The 27,305-nt window shown below is 39.9% G+C and overlaps 1 protein-coding gene and 1 long non-coding RNA gene across 2 annotated transcripts in view; one reads left to right on the top strand and one right to left on the bottom strand.

Annotated features, from left to right (window-relative positions):
- LOC134799458 (uncharacterized) overlaps positions 1 to 27,115 on the bottom strand; it is a 27,243-nt gene extending 128 nt beyond the window's left edge. Inside the window, exons 1-13 of the mRNA XM_063771860.1 lie at positions 27,054 to 27,115; positions 26,848 to 26,945; positions 26,247 to 26,421; positions 25,801 to 26,034; positions 25,107 to 25,253; positions 23,905 to 24,042; positions 23,715 to 23,815; positions 20,628 to 20,721; positions 9,646 to 9,807; positions 4,135 to 4,383; positions 3,604 to 3,781; positions 2,093 to 2,289; positions 1 to 1,641 (exon numbers count right to left, since the gene is read on the bottom strand). The exon at positions 1 to 1,641 is cut by the window's left edge and continues 128 nt beyond it. Of these exons, the coding sequence (XP_063627930.1) occupies positions 1,474 to 1,641; positions 2,093 to 2,289; positions 3,604 to 3,781; positions 4,135 to 4,383; positions 9,646 to 9,807; positions 20,628 to 20,721; positions 23,715 to 23,815; positions 23,905 to 24,042; positions 25,107 to 25,253; positions 25,801 to 26,034; positions 26,247 to 26,421; positions 26,848 to 26,945; positions 27,054 to 27,107 (1,995 nt within the window). The 5' untranslated portion in view covers positions 27,108 to 27,115 and the 3' untranslated portion in view covers positions 1 to 1,473. The remainder of the gene's footprint in view (positions 1,642 to 2,092; positions 2,290 to 3,603; positions 3,782 to 4,134; positions 4,384 to 9,645; positions 9,808 to 20,627; positions 20,722 to 23,714; positions 23,816 to 23,904; positions 24,043 to 25,106; positions 25,254 to 25,800; positions 26,035 to 26,246; positions 26,422 to 26,847; positions 26,946 to 27,053) is intronic.
- Positions 1 to 27,305, top strand: part of LOC134799486 (uncharacterized) — a 458,421-nt gene that overhangs the window by 179,542 nt on the left and 251,574 nt on the right. The window lies entirely within an intron of this gene.

The following is a 27,305-nucleotide window of genomic DNA, read 5'->3' as shown; positions in this document are numbered from 1 at the left end:
AGATAAGCTATCGATAACACAAAAGATCAACCTTCTAGGTTGCGTAGTTACAGAGATATGATTTTTTGAAAATAATGTTGTGAAATGAGCAACTTTACGATAGAGAAGTTTTAAGTTTAGCCGCCTAAAAAACTATGTTCCTGAAGTAAGTTACATAGTTGACTACAAATAATAATACCTTATATATCTGAGATTAAAAAAATATTGCGACTTGTTCTGTAATGCAAATAGAAACTTTTGATATCGACTGATTTATGTGTATACTAACCAATCTCTTGAAAATAAAGTTTTATTTCATTTTCACGATTGATTGCAATGAGCTCTCAAGATTTCAATTTTATCTATTAGAAAACGACACTGACAGACAGTTTAAGCAACAAACAATACCGATTTAGAGGTGAAAATGTATTTTCTGACTTTTTCATATAAAATCACAAAATTGAATATTTTTACTTTTAATGTCACACACAATCAATTTTTCTGAGCACATATGAAAGAAATTCTGTCATTCAAATGAAATAAATCCTAAAACCCCAACTAAATACTATATTTAACCCCTTATGCCACTTTAAACTTACATAACAATAACAGTATTTGCTCCATACATTTACGAAAAGGTACCTTATGGAAATAAATCTAATAATACATCACTAGTAAATATCAATCATATTACAGTTTATCTTTTATGAATAGAAAATATTAATTTACATTAAACTGCCCCAAATTTAATTAGTTCTTCGTCATAATAATCTTAAAAAAGACCAATAATTTGTATGTAATGAAAAGGTACCTTGTGATTAAGTTACATGATGAGGCATGATGATGATGGAACAGTTAGGATAAACTAATAATATTTTGGTAATGGTATAAATCGTCTATTTCTTATCAATAATATATTTCGGTTTCTATTGAAGATAAGCGGCATTGAGGTTCAATGACCTCAGATATTCCATAAAGTAATGCGTCGGGTATTGGCATTTTTCAGCAAACCAATGGCTGATTTACTGCATGCGACCAAACCAAATGAAGATTATTCTAGTTAAGAAAGACTTGACGAGAGTAACTTTGGTATAATAGCAGACTACTTGGATTTGTGATGTCGGTCTATGTACGGTCATAATATTTGCGAGGCGCCCCAACCAGAACTGAAATTATCAAATTAGTTTTGCAGAATGCTAATACAGGAAATTGGTAGAGAACTACCAAACTTCTTTTCCCGTATTGACTAGTTTTTTTGGGAATTTTCAATCTTTTTTCCATAAGGTACCTTTTCTACTAAACTCTGAGACGACATTACTAGGCTTATAACTAACTTATAACAAAAATAAAAACAGGTAAACAAACGTTACGCATTAAGGTTTCAGATCACACAATAAAAAAAAATTGAGCATTTTTTCACCTCTTTACAAAACATTTCATATCTCCGAAACTAGAAACCCTCATAAGGTACCTTTTCCCGTGGAACGTCACATATTAACCATTGATCAAGTGTGATGCGTCACAACCCACTTCAGTCAGCTGCATTAGAAACGCTTCGTAGCGGTCCGGTTTGGTCTTCAGACAATGTTCTTCTTGGGTCGAAGGCAATATGTTGAGGACGTTTGTGCAGAAATTTATTGACGCTTGGGTGTGGTCAGCATTCTGAAAACAAGGAAGATTCGTATGAACGTTTTGTGCCAATGTTTTCACGAATGTGAGGGGCTGTCAGTTATTCATTAGCGAATGCGGAGCGAAAATAGGTTTATATTATTTATGCTTGAAATAGCAGATTGTTCGAGGAGTCGAGGTCTGCGTCATATAACCGACATAAATTGGAAAACTATTAACATGAAACCTATTAACATGTTAACAGCTGTTGGATCTCCGAATAGTAATAAATAAATAAATAAAATATCTAGAAAACTTGCAAACTCGGGGGGCATGATTTTTTCTACAATCAATAACTCTTTAGCTGTAGTACAATATGAGGATTGCATGCAGATAAGCACGCCCTTGAGGCTTCATAAAAGTTGTGTCTGCATTAACACTCATTGTGTATATTTCTACAAATTAATCAACTCTCGTCTAAAGGTCGACAACATCACTGACTTACTTCATAAGTAACAATAGCAGCAACGCTCACTCTCTGTAACTGCATCAGTTCGCACCGCCTAATATGCGCATTCACATCTTGAAGCAACTCGTCGACAGAGGCGCCATCTCCTGTCAGAAGGTCGACAACTTTGGTCGCGCTATGCGAACACGCACCAAGAACATCGCACACTTCCACCCATACTTCGACGCCGTGTTCTGTAAATTGTATCTGGTTCTTACTAAGATCATCTCACCACCCATGAATAATAACTGTAAAGTAACATTTGAAAACTCAATTTGTTTTTGATGTAGTTAGGTCCTATGGCACTGATGTTTCTGTTGCTATTTAGGGGAGAGCAGGTAGGATTCGTACACTTTTTACTCTGAGCTTTATAAAAAAATTACTATTAGCTATTACAAATTGATTTTGATACCACTATATTACCCATATATCTGGCTTTAAAACTGTGAAGTGTAGTTTTCATATAAAGTAGCATGGAGAAGCTACGAACTTTTTTCAAAAAAATGAGAAACGTGCGAAAGCACCCCATGCATGGGGTAGCTTCGTACATAGCGTGAGACACTTTCGTATATAGTGGGGATTGTATATATTACCACTCGCCGAGATGATTCCTCCAAATGAAACAAGTTCACCCCTCTCAGCCGAAACAAGTTGGCCTATTTGTTTTTGTTTTTTTTTTTCAGCTAGAACCTTAGGCGTATTCATCACCGTTGATATATAATACCCGACTCATCAAAATTGTTTATTCGGTCAGCAGTTAATTTATATTACTTGAATACATTTTCAAGGCTTCTGAAGAAATCATTTACGGCAGTCTTGTTAAAGGCGAAAGACCTTGCTGTACTCATACTGCACGAAAGTACCCCAGCCCAAAAAAACAACAACAAAAATTTGAATAAAAATTACCTTAGTAGTTAGATTAAAATAACCATTTAAATATTAAACAAAGATTCTAAGGCACAACATATAATAAATTACTTGTATAATTTGAGAATTATTTATACCCGCCAAGCGAGCTCGAAGATGAATACAAATAATACTTACGCAGAGCGAAAACACGTATCGATCGACTTGCTCCATCGAAACCGGCGGCCGCACTGTCTCCCCGCTCCGTAGGTACCCGGGGCGTATAAACGGGAATCACGCACACAAACACGAACACGGAGATGTATTGGATAGCCTAGATATCTCCACTGTACGAATGCTCCTTGTGTACGAACCCTACCTGCTTTCCCCTAAGTGTGGTGTGGCAGTTATGTAAGTAGGGATAAAGGATGTCTCACGTTAGACCGGGCCATGTCCGGGCCGGAGCTTCCGGCGCTTACTTTTCTATGATATGACAGACGATCACGTGATGCTTTCCATGCTGAAAACGATGCGCCGGAAGCTCCAGCCCGGACACGGCCCGGTCTGTGAGTCATCCTTTATATACAGGCAAAGAGCGTTGACGCGGTATCATACACTGGGTAAAAAGCTTGCATTTTTTGTGTTTGTCAATGAAAACTAACCCATATAAGGCAGGAAGGTTTCCACAGCCAAGTGGTCAGCGAAAGCGCCCAGCACCAGCGAGCTGTTGACCCCCACTCGGCAGCGGAACGTGTAGTACAGGGGTGTATCGCTGTCCACCACGGCTAGGGTGCTGATGCGGAAGAGCGTCTTCAGCGCTGTGCCGGTGTCAGGCGTTCCCTGAGCAAGAAAGGAAAAAAGTTTCTGGACACAGCTCTCACTGTGTTCTCGCTGATCGTTTTTTTTTCGCTTTATTCAGGTATCCTCTCGATGTTTTCCTACACCGAAAAGCAACTGATAAATATTAAATGACTTTTCGTACAGAGAAACGCATGGTGTCGAGTCGAGGTGGGATATGAACCGACGACCTCCGGTTTGCACGCCTTAAGGTTCTTCAACTATAATCGCTTCTATCATATCATAAAAAAATTGGTAGGCCTATTTAAAGGTAGTATCAGTAAAACGCAGTGAGCAAGTACGTAAAACGTCAAGCGTCGTCAATCCCGATCTCGGCCCTACAAACTAACTCTCACCATCACATTATTTGCCCTCGGAATCACATTTATTTTGAAGAACACATCAGCATAGACGGTCCCTTCACTCTCGCAGTCTAGAATCTGGGTGCATCCACACTCCACTACGAATCTCGCACGGCCGGCAGCTGCTGGCACCTCGGCTGTAATCTGCCGCCATTCCGTCTCGTTTGAGAAGTCAGTTAAGTAGTAAAGAAAGTTCTCTTCGAGGGAGAAGATCGTTAAAGTTTCGGTGAGAGGTACTCCATGCTGAAAAGTAATAACAAATAAGGATTTTAAATAGGTATTTTATTTAAAACCATAAACATAATTAATATCAAACTTATTACAATAAAAGATAACCTAAAATTAAAACTACCTACAAAACTAAAACTAATACCTAAAAAATAAATAAAACATAGCATGGGTGACCTAGCCCAATATGTATATATTAGGCTAGATCACCCAGGTCCGATCCCTGTGTAAGGGTTCCCATGAGGCTGGCTGCGTTCCCCCTTTGGATGGCTATGCCAATCCGTTGGGCGAGGAACGAGCCAGCCTTACGGTCCCCGGTGACCTCGATGATTTTTTTTGATATCTGCCGGATTAGTTTGTGAGCTCTTGGGCACCACGGTCCCAGAGTTTCGACTGCAAATGCCGCAAATATATGCCGGTCAGTGAGCGCTATATATTTGCGGCATTTTGCCGCCTCAGCAGCTGTGGCCGCCCCGCCAGCTCTCAAAGATGTTGAACCGAGGTGGGACGGTGCCAGGGTGTCCACGCATGTTGCGTCCCAAATAAGGGGCCGTCCCATGCTCCAAGGAACAAGGGTCATTCCGTCGGGCCTCTTGCCATCGTCACGCGCGAGGCCAGGTGGCTCGAGAATGGCTGGAACGTTGGCGCTGATGAAGGCCCGACGGAGGATGTCGTTGAGGCAGGCATGGCGTGATAGTCGGCCGGCACTCTTAGGACAAGATAGACCGTGGTGTCCAAGGCTGTCCACAAAAGTTCCGCAGGGGCAGCGATGGGGTGTGACAATGTTAGAACCCAGGCGAAGACCGACAGCCAGCCTGAGGGTATTGCTATCGAGTAATGTACCAAGGTTGGAGGAGGGGAGAGCATGTAGCCAGGAGCCGGACTCTCTTTCCGATACAGCCAGAATGCGTGCTTTTTCCTGGCTGGTGGAGCAAGAGTTTAAGAGGTGGGAATGTACTTGTGTGCAGATAGGTTGATCCCAGATTCTCTGAACTGATTTATTGATGGGTAGGTCTCTTCCAGGGCAGGCCATTTTCCAGGCGTCTTCTGCCTCAGACAAGTACGCTACCTCGAAACCACGGAGTGATGGCGTAAGGATTTTGCCTACGAGGGTTAGCGTACTATGTACTGAGGACAGAAACGCGGGTAAGGCGACACCTGATATTTGACGGATGCCGAGACCTCCGAATCTAATCGGTAGGGTGGCATGAAGGAATTGGCGATCGCTAATATTGACATTTAAGATTTTTTCCAGCTGAGTGTGCAGTATTGAGTCTATGGACGCGGTTATGTTTGGAAACTTCCATAAGGGACTACAGCGTAGGGAATATGTAAATTTGGGAACGAAAAGGCAAGAACGTAGAATACAGAGTGCCATGTGGGAATTAATTTCGAGGAGTCTGTCCGAGAATTCTGAGAAAATATGAACTTTTGAGTTGATGAAATCAGGGAATGATTCCTCGAAAACAGGTGCACCAAGGAGGCAGAGCGAGTCTTTTTGCAGGATTTTAATGCCTGGACAGATGGTTTCGAAGTTTTGCTGGATTTGCAGCTTGTCCGGAATGTCTGGATTGATATAGAGTTCACACTTGTTTGAGTTAAGTTCTAGTCCTATTGATTTGAATTGGTTGATGATGGATAAAAGATCATTAAGAACGAAATTCGCTTTGCCTCCCAAGCTACCATCGTCGAGGTACCAAACGTTGAATTTAGAATTTAGAGCCGAAATAATGGGATGAATAGCTAGGCTGAAGATGGCCGGCCCTAGAGGGTCACCCTGTTGACAGCCAACGCAGGACAGGATATTGTTTTTTTTGTAGGACAGTTTTGTGGGAGAGTTATAGCACTGCCACATGTATGGATAGATATTAGGACTATGTTTTTGGATTTCTGTCAAAAGAGCGCCTCTGTCTACTGAATTAAATGCATTTTTGACGTCTACTTTCAGCAGTACCTCGCATTCAGGGCTATGCAGAAAAGTTCTACAAGCGTGGACGGCTGCTTCGCAGCCACCTTTGCTTCCGAAACCGAGTTGGATAGGTTGAAATTTTTTTTCTAGGTCCGAAATGATATACTTACAGCAAATTTTGGAGGTTAGTCTGCGGAACGTTGAGCCTACAGCGATGGGTCTGATTCCTCCATCTTTTTTTTTCAAGGCGCAGAGGTTAGCGCCGTAGAGGGTTGGTAAAATATCAGGATTAACTTTGCCTGCAAGCATCAAGTTAACTAGACGAGTAATGCTTGCAAGCAAGTTATTACCTTGGCCAAGAGGCATACCTGAAGTTAGGTCTTTTAAATGTTGTGGTGTTATACCATCTAAGCCGCCTGCAGAGCCATTTTTAAATGACGCGATGGCTATTTGGACTGCGTCTTCCGAGCATTGAAGGCATGGTAAAGCTGGGCTAGGAGGATCGGGGAGGTCAGGTACTGCGGGTGCCGGCGGATGTTTACTTTGTAGGGCAGTCAGAGTCTCTGGGGTGTCTGGAGCAGATGTGTCGCTGGAAAACAGAAGTTGGGCAGCGCCTTTAAGGTCTCCATCGTTTATTTTTGATTCGACTAACTTATTGATTTGGCTGGGTTTGAAATGGTGAGTGTTATGGTTATTGTCTATGTTGTGAGGGCGGGTGCAATTTAATTTAATTTTGGAAGTCAGCGATTTACGGTCTTCTTTGTTAACGTTAAAAATGTTGTATGCGAACGATAAGAGGCATTCCCAGCTTGATAGTGAATTTTCATTTACGCAGTCATCAATGGCTTTTGCTAGATGATTTGCAACGGTAAATCTTGCACCTCGTGGGATGCGTTTAATGATGGGCGTAGAGTTTTTTAAAGAACTTAGTTTATCTGAAAGATTTGTGCGAGTGATTGGTACTGGAGCTGATGAAGGGTGAGATATAGTGGGAATTTGGCTGAGGGTGGTTTTGTGACACTTGCCTAGGTGGATGTGGAGGCCTCGGCGACCTTTCAGAAGTTTTGGGGCCGGGCAATGAGGGCATTGAACATAATCATCGAGCGACACAGCGGCTGGTTGTGAATGTGTATTGAGCTGGCTGTCGGCATGCGGGGGTGATGCCATCGGTAGGTAATAGTGTTAAAATAGAGCTTACAAGATAACTTACATAACCATAAGTACTAAAATCACAAATAAACAAACAAAAATAACTATCAAAATGACACTGATATGTCACAGGGCTCCGTCGCGGCGACACTTTTCTTCCGTTTCGTTGGTGTTTCCGGCCAGGCTCTCGGGCTTTGCTGTCGGCGCCTAAGGAGTTTGGGATTGGAGTCAGGCCGTCGCTAGTGATGGGAGTCTTTCGTAGCCGGAAATCAGGTTTTCGGGTGTTAATTGAAGACTTTATTTATCAAAATCGAACGACTTATGGCTTTGATTGTTGTGATTAATCCGTATTATGCAGGAGAAACTCTAAGATAGGGCAACTTGTACTAGGCATGCTGCTGGCGTAGTTCACTCTTAAGAACAGGTTTTTCGATTAATTTTCGAGCAATAGATATTTTCTCTTATGTTTGTGATTTGCGTCAATCGATATTGAATTAACGGAGTTAAAAAAATTATAAATATTTAGGAGAGAAAAATTTAGACATCCGCTTGACGTGACAGTTTTTTGTTTTTTTTTTAAATTGAAGGCAAGTTATTTCTATAGCAGCCTCAACTCATGGGCCACTGTCTTTCGCAATCACTCTGCAAAGTAAATGACTGATCGCCCCTTACTCGATGGTCGTGAGATAAGAGCCTAAATTACCATAAGTTCACTTTTAGGTGCACTATCTCCACCACCCCAAGTGGAAAAGCTCTACTATTTGAATATGCATGAAAGTCTGTTAAAAACTTCACTAGAAATACATGAGCAAGTATACTTAGGTAACAAAAGCAGTAACTAAACGGCTCATGATCTGAACAAAACTTTATTACATCTCTACTCTCCATACTTTATCCCTTCAAGTGGCGCCAGCGAAAACGCGAAAAGTAGTCAAGTGATGCCAGCGCAGATTAAGAGAAAAATCGTCAAAAATCGATGACGTAATTTATGGACAGCCCCATAGCAATAAAATTATTATAATGTTTATACATTTGGCCAGATCTAATCAAACTCCGGAAGATTAACAGTTTTCCAGGTCCCTTGTTGAACATGACTACCACCATAAAACAAACTGACGATTGGAAGTATTTATTAGTTAATTATCAAATTAAGACTTTTATTTTCAAGATTACATCATTAAAAGAGACCTAACATACAATTTATTTAACAAAACCATTTCTTAAAAATCACTTACATACATTTACTGCTTTTCAATCCGACCATTAACGGGTTGACCGCCACTTGAGGGGTTATTACTTATTAAGAAAAATAACAAAATGAAAACGTGTAAAATTCACTTCGAACACTTGATTTGTTTAGTTACTTCTGCTGTTGACTGTACCATTTGCATAATCGTTTCAAATAACAAAAAATAACGTCACGAAAATGCGGCAGAACCTAAATCATTCCAGATATTAAAAGGGTCAAGCAAACATAAACCATAGAAATAAAAGTGAAATATTTAACTGCAAAGCCCTCGCGAGCTCGAAATGGCTTTATTTATTTCAATCTTGATGTGGAATGGCGCTTTAAAACGTACTTGAGCTGTATTATGTTCATTTGCTCATGTATTAATGGCATTTATTTTTACCCCCGACAAAATGAAAACAGCACATGCATTAAGAGTGAGAGGCTGTTTGTTTGTGCATACGAATGAACGTTCCCATTTATTTCTTAAAACTTTATAAATACAAATGCAGTCAAATGGCGGTACCTATAAACCAGTGAGTGATAAAAATTTGAAATCACCAGTTGATACTGTTATGAGTATGTAAGGTTTTTAATTACATTTTAATAGGAAATTATTAGTTTTTGTACAAACCTATCTCGCGACTGAGACGCAAGCGCAATATGATAGAACTACACATATGAATGAGGGTAAGATCGTTTTATAATAAATATTGATTATGATTCCAAATACTATAATTGATAGAGGTGACCGTTTTAGATACATTTAAATAGAAAACAGAGGAAGTTTTAGTAATTTGTCTCTAGAGCTTTCATGAAATTATAGTAATAGAGTCATAGGGAGTATTCAGAAAAATAAAACATGATACCAACATATCAATATCAGCTAGTGTTATGTATTGGCTTCTAATACTTTGTATTACCACGACCCAAAAACTTAACTGCTAGGGTGGTCTTCAGTAAAATCAATAGGTAAGGATAAATATCATACCTGGCAATCTTGGCAAGTGTCATTCAGGACTTGTTTCTGAGACTCCAAATACTCTTCGGACGCGAAATACCAGGTCAGGGAGCAGGTCGGCGTCACGTTGCTGGCGTTAGCCACTAGCGATGCTCTGGTGCCTTCGTTCAGAGTTCTTGGTAGCGGGTTTATCTGGGCAAACAAGGAGTCATAAAGAGTGGTCAAGGAGGGTGTATATGGGTAAGGAGGAGGAGGAGGAGGAGGAGGAGGAGTAGGAGGAGCTCACTCGGGGTATCATATCGCAACTTCGATTATGTTGGCCCGATGTTTCATTTGTCATATTTTGATTTTACCAAACGCGTGTTTTTCAAAAACGGCAAATTTCTCTAAAATTTTGAATAAAGCATCCTGTAGAAGCCATTGGTTTTGGTTAAATTAGATTGGTCACCCTTCTAATAATTACACGGTTAAAAAAAACGCGTTCACTCAAATTAAAATTTGGCAACTGAACAAACGTTTCGAAGTTTCGATAAGACGTACTTAACCATTAAAATCTCATAGAGGCCCATTCGAACTTAAAATTTGATGTCATGTTGTTATCATTCCCTTTGCCCTGTGTGTCTTATTTGCGTTAATGTACGAACATGTACGGTCAGCTGCAGAGAAAAGTTACCACCCATGCGTAGAAGTTTCTATGCAGGGGTGGCACCTTTTTCTGCAGCTGACTGTACAGGCGAAATGCACGTACGAACGATAACAAAATGTTATCAGTAAGATTGAAGCCTAATTTTTACCTAAACTATGTAAACCACGAGTAACTCCCGCTATGAAGCTTTTTCTACTGCGTAGCTCTAACTACGAGCAGGGTTAAAAAATATACGACTTCATACTAGAGTAATGGTAACATTCCATTTCTAACCGCAGCTGCACTACCGGTACTGAACGCGTCGCTGTCATTGTCAATTTCCATAGTAAAATTGACAGTAATGCAGCTGCGGTTAGAAATGGAATGTTACCATTAAGGTGACAGTGCATTTCCAACGACAGCAGCATGGTAGTCCATTCATTTTACTATTGACAATTACACCGACGCGTTCGCACTAGTAGTGCAGCTGCGGTCAGAAATCGAATGTTACCTGTGCGGGTGCGGGTTCGCGTTGAATGTTAAAAGTCGAGAGAAAGTAGAGAAAATGTTTATTAATGTTAAAATGTTAATAGTTAAATGATTGTTGAAAGTTATGTTATAAAATGTTATAATTATCGAATGCACCCGGCCGCGATGGATCCGAAAAGTACACTGAATTTGGGTTAATGCAAATTATTGGTTAACGCGTCTTTTGCTGACAGGGCGCGCACGCGCCGCACGAGGCTTAGAACGTGTTAAAGGTGCATTGCACCGAACATCTTGCGGGGGGGGCAAACGATGAGATGAGATGAAAATGTTAAAGGAATGATACAAGGTGATTGTACAATCGACTTAAAACTAGAATGTTATTCATTGAATGATATTTTTCTTAAAATTGGGGAGCTTCCCCTGTCCATATGTGTCGATTGACTCATCTCGCGTGTATGACATGTGAGCACTTTCACTCGCGCACTATTTATTTCTCCTTCACTCACACTTTTCGCTCGATATCGCGCACTAACACTGCACTTATCATCACTACAAATGTCACCGGTGCTGGTGCGACGTGCACTGCACGGCGTGGAGGCCGCGCTCGCGCTTGCTCGGGGCGGCGGCGGCGGCGGCTGGTTCGGTCGGCGTCTCTCGAAGATGTTGTCCGATGCTGCTGAATCCTCTGGATTCGTTGGGGTTGCCGGAGCTCTTAGAAGTCTCCATTGGCAACGGTTTTTTCGGCAAATTAGCACGATTGCTGTTATGATCATTGTGATCCAAAGGCAGTATATGGCAGTGTAGTGGTGTACATCATGTATAGAATAGTCGTTCTCGTCGGGTAGTAGACTTTCCTTTAGCGCTTTTATTCTTTCTTGTATGTTTTTATCTTCGTTTCTTTCCATAAAGTTCAAGCTGCTGTTTTCGAATTTTTCGACTGTAATGTTTATTATGTGGTTTATTGGGTCGATTTCGGGTGTAGGTATGCTGTATTTTAAATCTGCTTTACTTTGCATATTCATGTGCGTGTGAATTGCAAAGTTATCTGTTTTTACAATACAATTCTCCTCGATATAAATAATGTTGGCGCGTGTCAATGTCTGTGCCGTAACTCGATCTGTGCATATTGTTCGAAACTGACACCGATCGCAACAAAAATATAAGTAATAATTTGGCTTTGATAAACTAATCCACTTGTTCTGGCACGCGGCTATGCTTGTTTTGCATTGTAAATTCTCCTTTTCGTCCTTTATACACAAATCCTGGTCGGTGTTCATTTTGTATATGGGGACCTTAAGCGGGCACATATACGTAAACGTGTCTCGTATAATACAAATCTCGAAATCTCTTTCCTGTAATGGCATGTATGCGTCCTTTTGAAGGTTCATTGCTACGTATTTTTCTATGGGGATAACAGATATCATATTTCTGTTTGAGCTATGCGGGACCGGAATAATGTTATAAAGATCGTAACGATCACGAGTTATTAATGGAATGCAAATCTCAAATATCATATATTGGTCAGTCATTCTAGCTTTAACTTTTAATAGTTTGTAGATGTTTTGAAGGTTTGTTTGTGTGTTGTCGATTGGTAGGGTAAGGTCGCTTAGAAGTTGACCAGAGATAGTGTTTAATTCTTTCTGTAGTTGCTCGGGGCTAATAATATGTATGTTCATTTTATCATTGTAAATGTTTGTTATGGTCTCTAATAACGTGTCTTGTATTGTTTTAAGGTAACTTAATAAATTATTTGCAGCCATGGCTACGACTGTAAATTGAGATATGCTCTCTGCGGCTGTGATTTCTTTCTCCATTGCAGTGGTGTCCTTTTCTAAAGAAAGTAAATGTTGGTGTATTAATTTGTGTTGCTTTTGTATCGTATCTTTGGTTCTTAAGAGCATGTTATATTCGGCTTCTACGATTGATGTTTGATTTTTCCACATTGTGACGAGGTGTTTTTCGTTTGTTCTGATAAGACTTATGTCCTTTTGATATTGTTGAGCGAATCTATCATCCAAGACTCCGAATAAAGTATTCGCTAGGTTCCCGACACCATTGATAAATCCCCGTCTCTTGCGTGTCTGCTGTTTCAGCTGATGTCTGGATAATACTTTATTGTAATGTTGCAGCTCATCGTATGAATGCCGTAGTTGTAGAAGGATGACGTCACAGTGTGAAAGGCTTCTTACTTGTTTACAAATAGTTTCCAATTGTTCGTTGTACTTTTTGTATGCAGTTACCCCTTCCCAGAAAGGGCTCATGTCGTAGTACGCAACTAGTTTCCACTCGTCTCTAACTAGCTGCATTGTTCCCAGTTTATCGAAGTACAACCCTTGACCTTCGTTGATAGGCGTCATTTTGACGCAATTTCCAGCTGTCAAAATTGTAAGGAAATAAAATAGCATCATTAACATGGTTGCCATGTATCCCCTTTTGCCTGGTTTTTTCGTTTTTGATTGTTTCAGGGAATTCTGTTCAGCGGGTAGTTTTTCTGGTTTTGGCTTTTCCAGGGGTAAGACAGATAGTTTTACTATGGGTCTTTTGAGTATTCCCTTTTCTGTTTTTAATGTTACTACTCTCACATATCCGTCTTGACCTGCGTGCACGTCGATTACTCGCCCAAGCGCCCATTTTCCTGCCGGCAAATTATCTTCGTGTATGACCACTATATCTCCTATTTCTAGGTTTTTCTGAGGATCGCACCATTTCTGTCTTGCTGTTAGTAGGCTTAAGTACTCAGACTTCCACCTTTTCCAAATGTCACTGAATATTTTTTGTGTCAAATTCCATTTCGTGCGTGCGTCCTCGTATGTTTCCATTATAGTGACTCCTGCTCTTCCTTGCAAGAAATGGGCTGGGGTCAATGTATTTAAGTCATCAATGTTATCGGTTAGTGGGCATAGTGGGCGAGAATTTAGGCAAGCTTCCAGTTGGGCCAAAATTGTTGCGTACTGTTCGTAAGTAAGTTTTTGTTCACCCACTACCCGTTTCAAATGATGTTTTAGGCTTCTGACTGCTCTTTCCCAGAGCCCGCCAGCGCTAGGCCAGGACGGGGCATTAAAATGCCACTCGATCTCCATTTCAGCGATATTCGCTAAGAAGTTATCGTCGAATGTGTTTTGGATTTCATTCCATTGTTGTTTCAAAATGTTATTTGCGCCTACGAAGTTGGTTCCTTGGTCTGAGTATAGGTGCTTTGGGGCTCCTTTTCTGGCGGCCATCCTCCTTAGAGCTGCCAGGAATGCTGAGCTTGTTAATTCTGTTACAAGTTCTAAGTGTACTGCTTTTGTGACCATGCAGATGAAAACGGCAACGTAACCTTTCAACGTTCTGCTTCCACGTGCCTTGCTTGCTTTTATGTCAACGAATCCCGTGTAATCGACTCCGGTGTGAAAAAATGGTTTTGCTTCGTTGACACGGGCGGCAGGAAGATCGCCCATCAGCTGATATTGTTTTTTCCCATCAATTTTTTGGCACTTGACACATTTTCGAACTTGTTGTTTGACTCTATTGTTTCCTCCCATTACCCAGTACTCTTCTCGCAGCTTGCTTGAAGTGAGCTTGGCTCCTCCGTGAAGTGTCATCAGGTGAGCGTGTTCTATGAGTAATGTAGCAAGACGCGATTCCTTCGGAATGATTTTTGGATGCTTCATCTCGTAAGATAAATGCGCTTCTTCGAGGCGACCTCCCACTCGAAGTATATCGTTGCTGTCCATGAAAGGGTACAATGTGACAAGATTGCTTCTTGTTTCGACTTTATTGTGCATACGTAAGTGTTCAATATCTTCTCCTAATTCGTTGTTTTGCACACATTTAATTATAACCAATTTAGCTTTTCTCAACTCCGGTAATGTGAGATAGCTTGGTAAGCGTTGTCGCTTTAAAGTGAATGCCCTCAACATGTAGGCTACGATTCGTGTTACTTTTGTAATAGAATTATGTTTTTCTAATAAATTGTATATGATATCATGTTTGTTATTGTTTTGCGCTACGTTCGATGCATATGATTTTTTTTTCTCTTCTGTTGTAGTATATGTTGGTTTTTGAGAACTTTCAGGTTCTGGCTGGAAATCAGCTAACCATGTCGGCCCTGACCACCATAGGGAGTTGTCTTTTAATTGTGATGCTGTTTGTCCTCTGCTTGCAGCATCCGCGGGGTTTTCTGATGATTTTACATAGCGCCATTGTTCTTCGGGCATCACCTGTTTTATTTGTTCTACGCGATTAGCGACAAATGGCTTCCAACGGCTTGGTTGACCTTGCAACCATCCAAGGACGATTTTTGAATCACACCAGCCAAATGTCTCTACTGTATGTTGTTGTAAAGATGTTTTTATTTTTGCCATTAGCTTCGAAAGAAGATGTGCACCACTTAATTCGAGCTTTGGAAGTGTTAATTGTTTCTTGTGTGGGACGACTTTTGTTTTCGCTGCGACGAGAATTGGTTTTGTTTGATGTTTAATCCGTGCATATACTACACAGGCGTAGCCTTCCAGTGATGCGTCGCAGTACCCGTGTAGTTGAATCATGTCATTCTGTTTACATAATAGCCATCTGGGTATTTTACATTCATTAATTAGGTGAATGTCTTCCTGTATTTTGGACCATTCCATGTATATTTCTTCTGGTATAGGGTGATCCCATTGAACGGTCTGTTTCCATACTTTTTGAAATAAAATTTTGAGTTTGGTGCTAAGTGGGGCAAGCCAGCCTAGTGGGTCAAAAAGCTTGGAGATGTCAGATAGGAGAGTTCTTTTTGTTGGTTTGTTGTTCTGTTTTTCAATTTTACATTGAAAGGTAAAAATGTCTTCTGCTGGATTCCAGCATAAACCGAGTGTTTTAGATATGTCATCTTGTTTAAAATTGATTAGTAGGTTTTGGTTTTCTTGATTGTTTTGTATATGTTCTAACACTTCTTGTTTGTTGGAGGACCATTTCCGCAAATTAAATCCTGCTGTTTTTAATAGATCTGTTATATCGTTGATTAATTTTATAGATTGTTCTATGGAGTGCGCACCGTGTACTAGATCATCCATGTAGAATGATTCTTCCAAAACTTTCGACGCTTCTGGGTAGTTTTCCCGTTCGTCACGTGCTAGCTTCTTTAGCGTCATCATGGCTAAAAAGCTTGCACTTTTTGTTCCGTATGTAACTGTTGTAAGCTGAAATGATTGTAATGTTCCGTGCTCGTCTCTCCAGATGATTTTTTGAAGAGGTTGGTCGTCTTCATGCACTAGGATCTGACGGAACATTTTTTCTAGGTCGGCACAGAACACAAACTCGTACTGCCTCCATTTTAGTAATAGTGTTTGTAAATCTTTTTGTAAATTTGGCCCCCTGTACATTAAGTCGTTTAGTGAGTACCCTGTTGATGTTTTGCTGGAAGCATTATACACGACTCTATACTTGGTAGAAAGTGATTCTGCGCGTTCCACAATGTGATGAGGATAGTAGCACTCCACCTTGTTGTTGCTTACGGCAGGTTTCATATGTCCTAAGTCGCTGTATTCCTTCATGAAGGCTTTGTATGCTTCAGCTAGTTTGCTTTGCTTCTGGAGCTTCTTTTCCATGTGCTTGAATTGAGCTATCGCTTTTGTTTTGGAGTCGCCTAACTTCTCTTGAAAGTTAGGTTTCATGGGAATACGCACTTCGTATCTGCCGTCCACTGTTCTGATTGTGTTTTCTTCATAATGTTTTATGCATTCCAAATCTTCCTGTGACAGATTCCCTTCTTCCATTATGTCTTCCACTTCCCAAAACTGTTGTATCTCTTCTAAGTTGTTTATGATTATGTTACAATGGTAGGTTTCCAGTTCTTCTTCGTCGTTTCCGCTTAAAAGCCATCCGAGTTGGCTCTCTTGCGCGAGAGGCTGCAACTCATTTTCACCCTTTATTTTACCATCTAAAATTATCTGAGCGTTTACCACTGATCCTAGAAGCAGATCTACTGGACGACTAACGTTGAAGTCTGGATCGGCCAGGTTAAGATTCTGTATCATGGACCACGAAGGTTTCGAGAATGTTTCGCCCGGCAGGCATTTCACAACTTTGTTCATGATAAAAACTTTCGCATGAAATGTGAAATCATTGTACACCGACATACATTGTATCTTCATTTTGCCCTTACAGTCGTTTTCTTTCTCTCCCAATCCATAGATGACGCCAGAACACTTATCTCGTTTTAAGTTAAGTATCTGAGCGGCCCGTTCTGTTATAAGTGAAATTTGGCTTCCTGGGTCTACCAGGGCCCGAAAGGTGTGGTAGGTGCCATCTGCTGCCTGCACTTTCAGTATGGCGGTAGCTAGTAAAGTTTCACAAAATGAAGTTTGTGAAATGTTTGTTACGTATTCCATCTGTTTATCCGAAGTAATTGCATTCGTTGCATAAGTTGAGGACGATGACTGAGTTGCTGTTGCTGCACTTTTTACACACGCCTCGTGTAATAATGTGTTATGTTGACCTGAGCATTTCTGACATGTTTTATTTGAATTGCAGGCATTTCCATTATGACTAAATAAGCAATTTATGCATAACGCGAGTTTATTGACCGTTTGGAATCGTTTTTCCATTGACATTTGCAAAAAATGCCGACAACTGTAGATTCCGTGTGGTAACTTGCACAACGGACATTTGATACTTGAAACGTGCAGCGTTTTCGCAATAGTTACATTCCCATTGCTTTTGTTGGCTCCACTATTGCTGTTGTAATACGGACGATTATTGTATGATTGAATAGGCTTCTTCGTGTTGTTGGAGGTCGATGACTGTTGAGAGTTTGTTCTGTTGATTAGAGGTTCCTGCTTTCGGCGAGATGTTTCGAGACTTGTAAACTTTCCTTCTAAGAAATCAAAGAAGTCCTTTAGTACCGGCAATTCCCTTGAGTTTTTCAATGACTCTATGTAGTCTTTATGTGTTTCAGAGTCTAGCTTTTGAGTTAAAATATAAACTATCAATGGATCCCACGTACTAATATTTACACCTAAATTTTTAACTGCATGCAGGCATTCCGTCGCCGTGTCATGTAGTTTCTTTATTTGGGCTAATGTTTGTTGCTGCATGCTAGGAAGCCCAAATAGTATGTTCATATGAGAGTTAAATATTAATTTAGTGTTATTGTATCGATTGTTAAGAATCTCCCAGCAAACTACATAATTTTCCGAACTTATTTGAAGATGTTGAATTAGACGCTCTGCTTCTCCCTTTACTTTTGACTTCAAAAATTGCATTTTTTGAGCGTTTGATAAGGCCGAATTATTGTGAATTGCTTCACTGAATAAATCTTTGAAAGAGACCCAAGAATTATAATTTCCGTAAAACGTAGGGATGTCTAAAACTGGTGTAGATTTAACTTTATGTTTTACTGACCATACTTTTTTATTAATATTTTTCTTCATCATGTTGTATGTTTTTTCATGCTTGTTGAACATATCTTCGTACGCGGTATCACTTTGGGAGTCCTCACTTTCCATTTCCCAATGCAAAGTATCGATAACTGACCAGCGAGCCTCCAATGTTTTGAGAGCGTCCTCGAGCTCCCATTTCTCTGTTAACTGGTCAATCTCAATGTTGTTCACGGTCCGCGCAAAAGCTTTTATGTTAGCCTGTTGCTTTCGCATCATCTCGTCCATCTTACTTTCTGTCCCCCTCTGCTGTTTGCTAAGTTTGTTACTTCCAACTTCAGTGACGGATGCTGTTTTATCATCCTTCGCATCTGTTTCTGCACGGTCTTTGTTGAGAGTTGTAGACGTGTTTGTTTCTGATGGGTTGAGGTCGATCTTAGATTCAATGTTCTTCTCCAACAATGCTTGATACCCTGCTGTTAGCTTCGCGTGGAAAGTAGAATACGTTTCCTTAGCGCTGTCATAAATCCTGTTAGTAAAGTACGAATTGGACCGACTCTCTACCATACTTATCTGTTCATTGTTAAACTGGAACTCGCTCCATAATTCGTTTAACGTATCTAAACGCGTCTTAAAATATTCAAGCTTCGTCTTCCTCTCCGAACTATCTTTTTTAAAGTTCGAGTAAGACGCCTCAATAAGCCGCTGAATCTCTCCTTGACGATGAATGTAAGCCATCTTGACCGACGAAGTTTAAGTAAAATAAGGAAAGATCTTACTTGAATATCTCTTAGCGCTGCTCTGTTACTGCCAATACTACCACTGTTGCTGTTGAGACTCTGCTACTCCTCTCCTTCAAACGCTGCAACCTTCACTCGTTGAGTTTAAAAGTTCGTTCACCTCACACGACTATCAACCACAGTATCAAAACGCGCGAGGCCCTAGGTTCGAAGGACCATGTGCGGGTGCGGGTTCGCGTTGAATGTTAAAAGTCGAGAGAAAGTAGAGAAAATGTTTATTAATGTTAAAATGTTAATAGTTAAATGATTGTTGAAAGTTATGTTATAAAATGTTATAATTATCGAATGCACCCGGCCGCGATGGATCCGAAAAGTACACTGAATTTGGGTTAATGCAAATTATTGGTTAACGCGTCTTTTGCTGACAGGGCGCGCACGCGCCGCACGAGGCTTAGAACGTGTTAAAGGTGCATTGCACCGAACATTACCCTTAGACCAAGAAAAGTCTGCAGCATACGTCATAATTTCATAGACGTTTGACGTTTAAAATAACACTTGTGCACTGCGTGGGCTATCAAAATCGCTGCAGACTTTTCTTGGTCTAACTCTATCCTCTTTCACGTTCCGATCTTCATCCATTCTCTCAAGGTGGCCCAACCAACGGAGTCTGTGAGCTTTAGTCTCTCCCATGATGTTAGGTGCCCCAGATATCGCTGGTGCGACATGGTGGAGGCGGACCTGCGCGAACTTCGAGTCAACAATTGGCGAGAGGTCGCAGGACCGAGAAAAGTGGCGCTGTCTTGTGTCGGAGGCCAAGTCTCATTTTGGGTCGCTGAGCCAACGGAGTACCGTAAAACGGGGTGAGTAGGTTTCGCGGGGAGAGGTGGGTTATGAATGGGGAGAGAAGGTTTGAGAGGGGGGTGAGAAGGGATTTTAAGGCTACTGCTACAAAAATAATGTATTCCAATTTAAAATGGAGCTATAGTAATACGCATAATAAAAAAAAATCGATCCAACAATTTTCCAAAATCACCTTTGTATGAAAACCCCTCTCACCCCAAATACGAGGCACTACGGGGTGAGGTGGGTTTTCCTCTTTACCGTCAAAGTTATGAAATGGAACTACCCAAAATAAAATAAAAACTAAAATACAAACGTCCGGAACACTTATTATATACACCATTCAGTTTTCATATGTAAAAATAAAATGTTATCGAGGTTTGAATTTCAGTTTTGACCCTACTCACCCCATTTTACGGTAAGTAAGTAACTCTATCCTGCTAAGGCCCAATTTCCTACCTATATAATACTACTTCTTCAATTCGATGAAATTTAAACCAAATTCAATTGGAACAGAGTTGTATCTCCTTTGTTTCGTAAAATTTTCAAACAAATAGAAATCAACTCTATTCTCTGCACTATAGGTTAAAATTTCAGTGGCAAATTTTGGAGATAAGATAAGATAAAAGATAAAAAATAGTTTATTCAAGTAGGCATATTACAATGCGCTTATGAACGTCAAATAAACCTTTACCGGCTCCAACCGTACACCTCTGCCCCGAGAAGATTTAAATCCCCCCTCAATTGGAGGAGGGTATCCCAATATGGGACCGGCAACAAACTCGGCGGGACACATCTTTTCAAAACATTATTACATCTTATAATTAACATGCATTACGAGTAATTAAGGAGGAGTTTTTATTTGTACGGCTGGGCCAAAGCCACTCACATGATTGATATTTTTCAGTGACCTCTTTTATTATTATAAACTAAGAACTACAGTTGCCAAAAGCATGTGAGTGGCTAAGAGACTATCACCTGTATCACTGGTGAAACATGTTGAACGGGAACAATGACAGCACTGGCGGACGCAGAGTTATTATGGATGTTTACATTGAGGGTGATTTCGTACCTGTGGAACGATGTTATTTAGAGTTAAACCAAGAAAAGTCTGCAGCGATTTTGATAGCCCCCGCAGTGCAAGTTTTATTTTTTACGTCATAATTTGATATAATGTTGACGTTTAAAATAACACTTGCAGTGCGTGGGCTATCAAAATCGCTCCGGACTTTTCTTGGTCTAACTCTATTAAAGTTACCAATATCTGAATAAATTAGGAATGTTAATGATTACATTTAATTAACTTATTTTATCCGAGTGCAGAGGCTGTCCATTGTAGTTAAACGTGGCGGCGCAGCGAGTGTAATGGGCACCTTTGTACCGGGAATGGCGAGCCCGGGCTCATATCACGTTAAGAGCATTCATTTGTGCATTTATCACGGATACTTGTACATATATACAGGTTGATTCATGAGACGTGAGCAGGACTAATCCTGCACACTCAGTAACTGATAATTGATCGATCACCGTCGTATTTAGGAGAAACAACAACACTTTTTCCTATTTTTTTACTTTTTGGTGAGGGAAAATTTAATTCTCAACAATCATGGTCACCCTACAGGACCTAATTAATCAACATAAAACCTCTTTAACCGTAATGGCATTTTGATTACGAAGATAATAAAATAATTTTCAAAAGTAACCAGACCGTGATGACAGTAATGACATTCAATTTGACACAGAATATCGGTAGTTTAGTATTCTAATTTTAGGGTGACCATGCATGTCGTAAAAAAAGTAATAACTTTTTTTTCAACACGACTAGAAAATTAACGTTAACCTCACTAATACTGATACGAAACAGTTGCTTATAATTAACGATATGCGCAGTGTTAGTCCTGCTCACGTCTCCTGAATCACCCTGTATATGTCATATATTGTAAGTAGGTATATAAGTCTAGTACCTACCCACAACATAAGCCTTACTGAGCTAACTGTGGAACCAGAACCGGTATCATGGTCGCATTTTTATCACCTGTCATGCCATGCGTCACTTTCACACTTACATATTTGTTAGAAGGTGACAGGCATCACCATGCCATGGTTCTTTATCATTTGTCACCACAAATGATAAAGAGCCGACCATCTTAGCCCTACAGGTCGAATTGTGTCAGGTAAAGTAAGGTGGTCGTACAATATTGCTTTATTGGATAAATCCTACCAAACAACAAGAATAAGCATAAAAATTGTAGGTACCGTAAAATGGGGTGAGTAGGGATTACGAGGGCAGTTGGGTTATGATTGGGGTGAGGAGGGATGACAGAGGGGTGAGTTGGTTTTTACAGGCTACTGCTACGTAAATTATATATTCTAATAACAAATCAAGCTATATTATAATGTTCATAATCCCCAAAGTGTCGATGCAACAATTTTCAAAACTTACCTTAGTAGGAAATCCCTCGTCACCCCAACTACGGGGCGAGCTGAGTTTCCTACTATTTCGTGTTTTTCTCTAAAGTTATGAAATGTAACTACACAAAATCAATAAAAAACTAAAATTCAAACGGCTGGAACATTTATTATGTATAAAAATCAGTTTGCCACATATAAAAATAAAGTTTTATCGAGGCTTGAATGTCAATTTTGTCCCTACTCCCCCCATTTTACGGTACCTACTAAATTGTTACTTGCGACATTCCTGTCCTAGAAAATTTGATATCTCCGCGGGCGGTAGATGATCGCAGACACTTACTTTGAGGGCCCTTCAACCCGAGAGTGGCTATTACTGTTATTTGAGGAAATATCACGTGTCTCGGGACAAAAGGGAATCGTGCTGACATTCGGTTGGGCGTAATGCGGGTTACCTATCTTTATTTTAGTAGGTAACATATAGATGGTCAAGCAAATCTTGTCAGTAGAAAAACGCGCGAAATTCAAATTTTCTTTGAGACGATATCCCTTCGCGCCTACATTTTTCAAATTTGCCGCCTTTTTCTACTGACAAGATCTGCTTGACCAAGTATATATTATTATTGTATTATTAGAAGATCCAAGATAGGTAGTATTACTGCAATGTTCTGCCGCCAGAGTGCAGCACTACCTAGTGCACATAGTACACCATAGAGTAACTTATACATACTAGGCCTTAAACAGTTTTTTACAAGTTTTCACTATGACATTGATGCATCAAGGCGGTTTGTTTACAAGTGGCCTACCGCGAAACACGAAAATCGAAATTTCGTTATCTGCCTCTCTATCGATGGAATAGGCAAGAGTGATAGGCAGAAACCGAACTTTCGATTTTCGTGTTTCGCGGTAGGCCGCGTGATTGTGGTAGTGACGCCCTCTACGTAGAGTTTTGCTTAATATTCCCTATTATTGGAAGCTAGAGGCTCAATAAGGTATATATATAGGTACTATATTTTTTTTCACTTCTCATGCTCAAAAAGTGCACCTTTATGTCGTGCGTAGACGACATAAAATCGCATTTTATGCTCTAGAGCATAAAAGTAAAATTTTCTTCTAAGACTAAGGTAATCGGTCTCAACAGCCAAACAGTTAAAACATATTGCACAATTTTACTGAGCAATAAAATTGTGTAGATGACAAAACTTGTTATATTATTTTATTTTTCCTACAATTTATTAGAAATCCGTATTTTCTGTCATTAAATTTAGTAAATCACATAAAATAGGAGTCGATTATCGTTCAAAAATGCTCCGAAATGTTTGACTTGGCAGAAAACCAAGCGTCAGAAACTCTGATCACATGTTGAAAAAAAAAAAAAGTTAGTTTGCGGGAATTGGTTATGTATTATGTTCTTTCGCTTTATGACAATTTCGTGGTGTAAATTGCCGTGAAAAATGTGTTTTATTTTCCTCGCAATCGAAGTGAAAAGCAGAGTGTACAACAAGGGCATAAATCAATCTACTATTATTGTCCAATTTTAAATGAATTAATGAGGTCATCCACACCGCTGCGCAGTTAACTTATAACTTATTTATTTTTTAAGCAATTGGGGAAATTAAATTGTATTCCTTAAATAGTACAAAGCTAGTGACTTACTTTCCAGCAGTTGGTAGTCCTCTTTCCAAATTCAATGTACCGCTATCGATACTTTTAAAGAAAGTACAGTCTTCTCCTTCGTAAGAGCATGCCCATTGGTACTGTAGCACAAAAATTGCACATGTTAAAAAATGTTGTCATGCAAAGTTTGAACTGACAACGAAAGAATAAAACTCGGAAATGTACGTACTGAAAGGGAATCTCCGAAGTAGTCGTGATTAAGTACAATAGACTCCAAAGTGAATGCAGTATTGACGCTGATTTTTAAATAGTCTATGCTTAAATACACCTCGAACGTTCGCTGCAGAACCGTGAGGGGTAAACTATTCTGAAAAAAAAAATGATTTTTCTATTAGATTTAAGTTTCCACATTGTACGCCTCTCTGAGGCAGGATATCAAGACCGTTGTAAATTACCTAGAATATCCTATATATGTAACTCATGACCAACAATAAATAATTTGAGTGATTAATTGATTGATAACCCCTAACAGAATTTTGGACAAGGATTTAAAAGCACAAGTAATTGACTTTACTGTGTTCAATATGAGGCCAATTCTTAAAGTTAACTTTTAAAGATCGCTAGAATCGGCCTCTTTTCGATTGTGCATATTAGTGCACAAGTATAGGTAAATAACATATCAACCGGTATTAGATAATATTTGTAAAGCTGGAATAGGCTTCTAATTCTCCACTAAGGGTCGGTTGCACCAAACTGTTCGTATCGTTAAAGAGTTCGTTAAATTTTTATGTATGGAAAGTTTCATAGTAAAGCGCCGGTCAAATGTGATTGGTGCAACTGGCCCTAAGTAGTATTAATACTTCGTTAACGTAGTTTTTAAAACATAATATACCTACCAGTGGCGGCGCGTCTAGATTGTTCGTAGGCAAGCCGTTGCTAAGTTGCCCTTCCTGTTCTTCATATGTTTAAAGTAAATGGCCCAAGAGCCTGAATATCAGACAAGCCTATGGGAATCGAGTTCTATGGACGCTCCGCCACTGATACCTACTTATACCTAAGTACCTACAGTTTGATGCCAGAAGTACCAAAAGCGAAAATTTAGGAACTTAGGAACTGAGGATCGTAGGATGACTTGGATGACTAGCAGGCCTATTCAGATTTCGAGATAATCACAAGATCTTTAGAGATCAACTAGATCTACATTAGATATCGACTAGATGTGACTTGGATATCTAAGTCATAACTTGTCGAAATCGTTCAAGAGGACCTCCAGAATCGCGGAAACGTCAAATTTGACATATCTATCTTATAAATATCTTTAAATTATCCGTATCGTAACTTGTTGAAGTCTAGTAGAAATCTAATTCATTTTCCGAATCGAGCCGATGATTTGTCTGTGTATTTTGGTATAAAAAAAACACAATACCACACCTGAGTAATGAGTTCCCCGGCCGAGCTCACAACCCGACACGTGACGAGGTAGGTCAGGCCGGCTCGTAGCGAGTATGCGGGCAACTCCAATCGGCCGCCTGGCGATGCGGCTATTTTGTGACCCGCGCTTTCAGCTGACCATTCGAACTGGAAAAAAATACATTCAGCGGGCAACTTTGTTTGTGAAAATTTTACGCTTCATGTGACCAAGCTTTGTGAAACGATGTTCGCTACTACGAGTAGATACATTTGGCAAAATACGGCTACGTGATGGTCTACATTTTACAGCGTAGCACACGTAGCAAGCTTTCCAATTAAATTAATGTCGTGTCAATTTGAGCACAGACGTATGAACGTTAAAAAATTTATAAACGAAGGGCTGTATCAGAGTAAACCCCGTATGCGCCTACATTTTTATAATCACTGACATCACTCTATATAATGTAGACTGCTAAATTCATCATCATCATCTTTCCTTTTGGCGTTACTATATATTATAGTCAGGATAAAAGTTGTTCTTAATCTTCCACGAAGGAAATACAAAGAGTGTAAGGACTTCCAATTACAGTGACATAGATACCTCTATAGTTACTTAATACTTTAATTTATTTATTGGATTATATTGTTTTCATTTCTGCCTAAATATTTCTACCTATTTAATTAATGGTTGTGTATGCGCTAACATTTTTCTTACATAATAATCCTGTGTTGGATGACAAGTAGTGACCAGCGCATCCATCATAAATTCGACATCAGCGTACGTCTCTTGTCCGCCGACCAGCATGATGGACAGCATGTCTGTCCGTCCCTCCAGGTTCTCCAGCAGCTGGTCGCCTTTCACGTTGTTGATGTGGAACGTCTTAGTGGTCTCATCGCCGTCTGAGTTTGATGCTGTCACGTTGAATTTGTAATCGACGCCGCTAAGGAGCTGCCAAATTGAATGAAAGGGCTAAGCAACGAAAAGGTACCTACTCTATAGAGCAGCGTCCATTTTGCCAATTAAGAACAAATATAAAGATATTAATTGATTTAGGACAGGAGTTTCTTGCACTAATTACCTTTTTACCTTAATTTGCAGTCAGTGGATTGCACGCAGTAAGTGGTTGGTTTTTAAGTTTTTTCTTAGATGGTAGCCATTACCTCATCGTTTTCTATGACGTAGACGTAGGGTTCCTTCTGCGGTCCGTTTAGTTTTTTCTCCAGCTCCCGCGTCGCTCGCCACAGTATGAGGGTAAACCGCTGTGAAGGTGCTGGAAGAGGCGTCCAGCGTACCGTCCAGCGCATGTCCAGCTTTGCATCCGCGGAGGTTCGGAGGCTAAGGAAATTAGATCAATTGAGGCAATTGAACAATAAACCCTTGTCATTACAAGTAAAGTGGAACGGACTTAATTTTACACAGACCATTAGCCAGACCAATAAATAACTTTCGTGGTTCCACTGGGTCGTTGATTGATGACATATTTTGTAATTACTATCTAATCCACATAACTTTCCCACCAGGAAACTCAACTCTTTTTCAACTCATCAGGGTCAAAAAACTGAAAGCAGTTTGTGAACATACGCTTTTTTTATTGCAAGTCCCAGTTCAGGTCCCGGGTTCGATCCCCAATAATTGTATGCTGGGACATAACTTTTTGTATTTTTTACACTTCAATTTCGTCTTTTTTTAATTATGAAAAGGCAAGATAATATTGTTCTTAATTTGTTTGCCTTTAGATAATATTTTGAGATAAAAACTTACGTAATAATGGTGTTCTCAATATCCACCGGGCCTGTGTCATCTTCTTTTGGACACACAAATTCTGGTGCTAGTATACGAAAGTGTGGTGGTTCCCCGGTCTACAAAATCATAATATAACACTTAATAAGAACTGTATCTAATGTTTGATATAATAGCCCAAGTATCAAAAGAAATTACCGCACTTAATACAAAAGTTTAGCACTTACAACTATTGTTAAAGTTGTGCTTAAATACAATGAAACTACGAACGCGTGAAACATTGTACTAAGCTCTATATGAAACACACTTTGATGATCTACAAAATGTTACGTTATTTCTGTCGCCTTTACGGATGTATCCCACAGGGCAACCCGGAACAGTTACAGTTATATCAGGAATATGGCAAATGTATTCACTTTGCAATAACTGTTCAGAATGCATTGCAACTAGCAACAACTACCGCAGCGACAGCAAAACTA

This window comes from Cydia splendana, chromosome 18, assembly GCF_910591565.1.
Source record: "Cydia splendana chromosome 18, ilCydSple1.2, whole genome shotgun sequence".
In the NCBI taxonomy this organism is placed as follows: domain Eukaryota; kingdom Metazoa; phylum Arthropoda; class Insecta; order Lepidoptera; family Tortricidae; genus Cydia; species Cydia splendana.
This window is presented reverse-complemented; position numbering and strand designations above follow the sequence as displayed.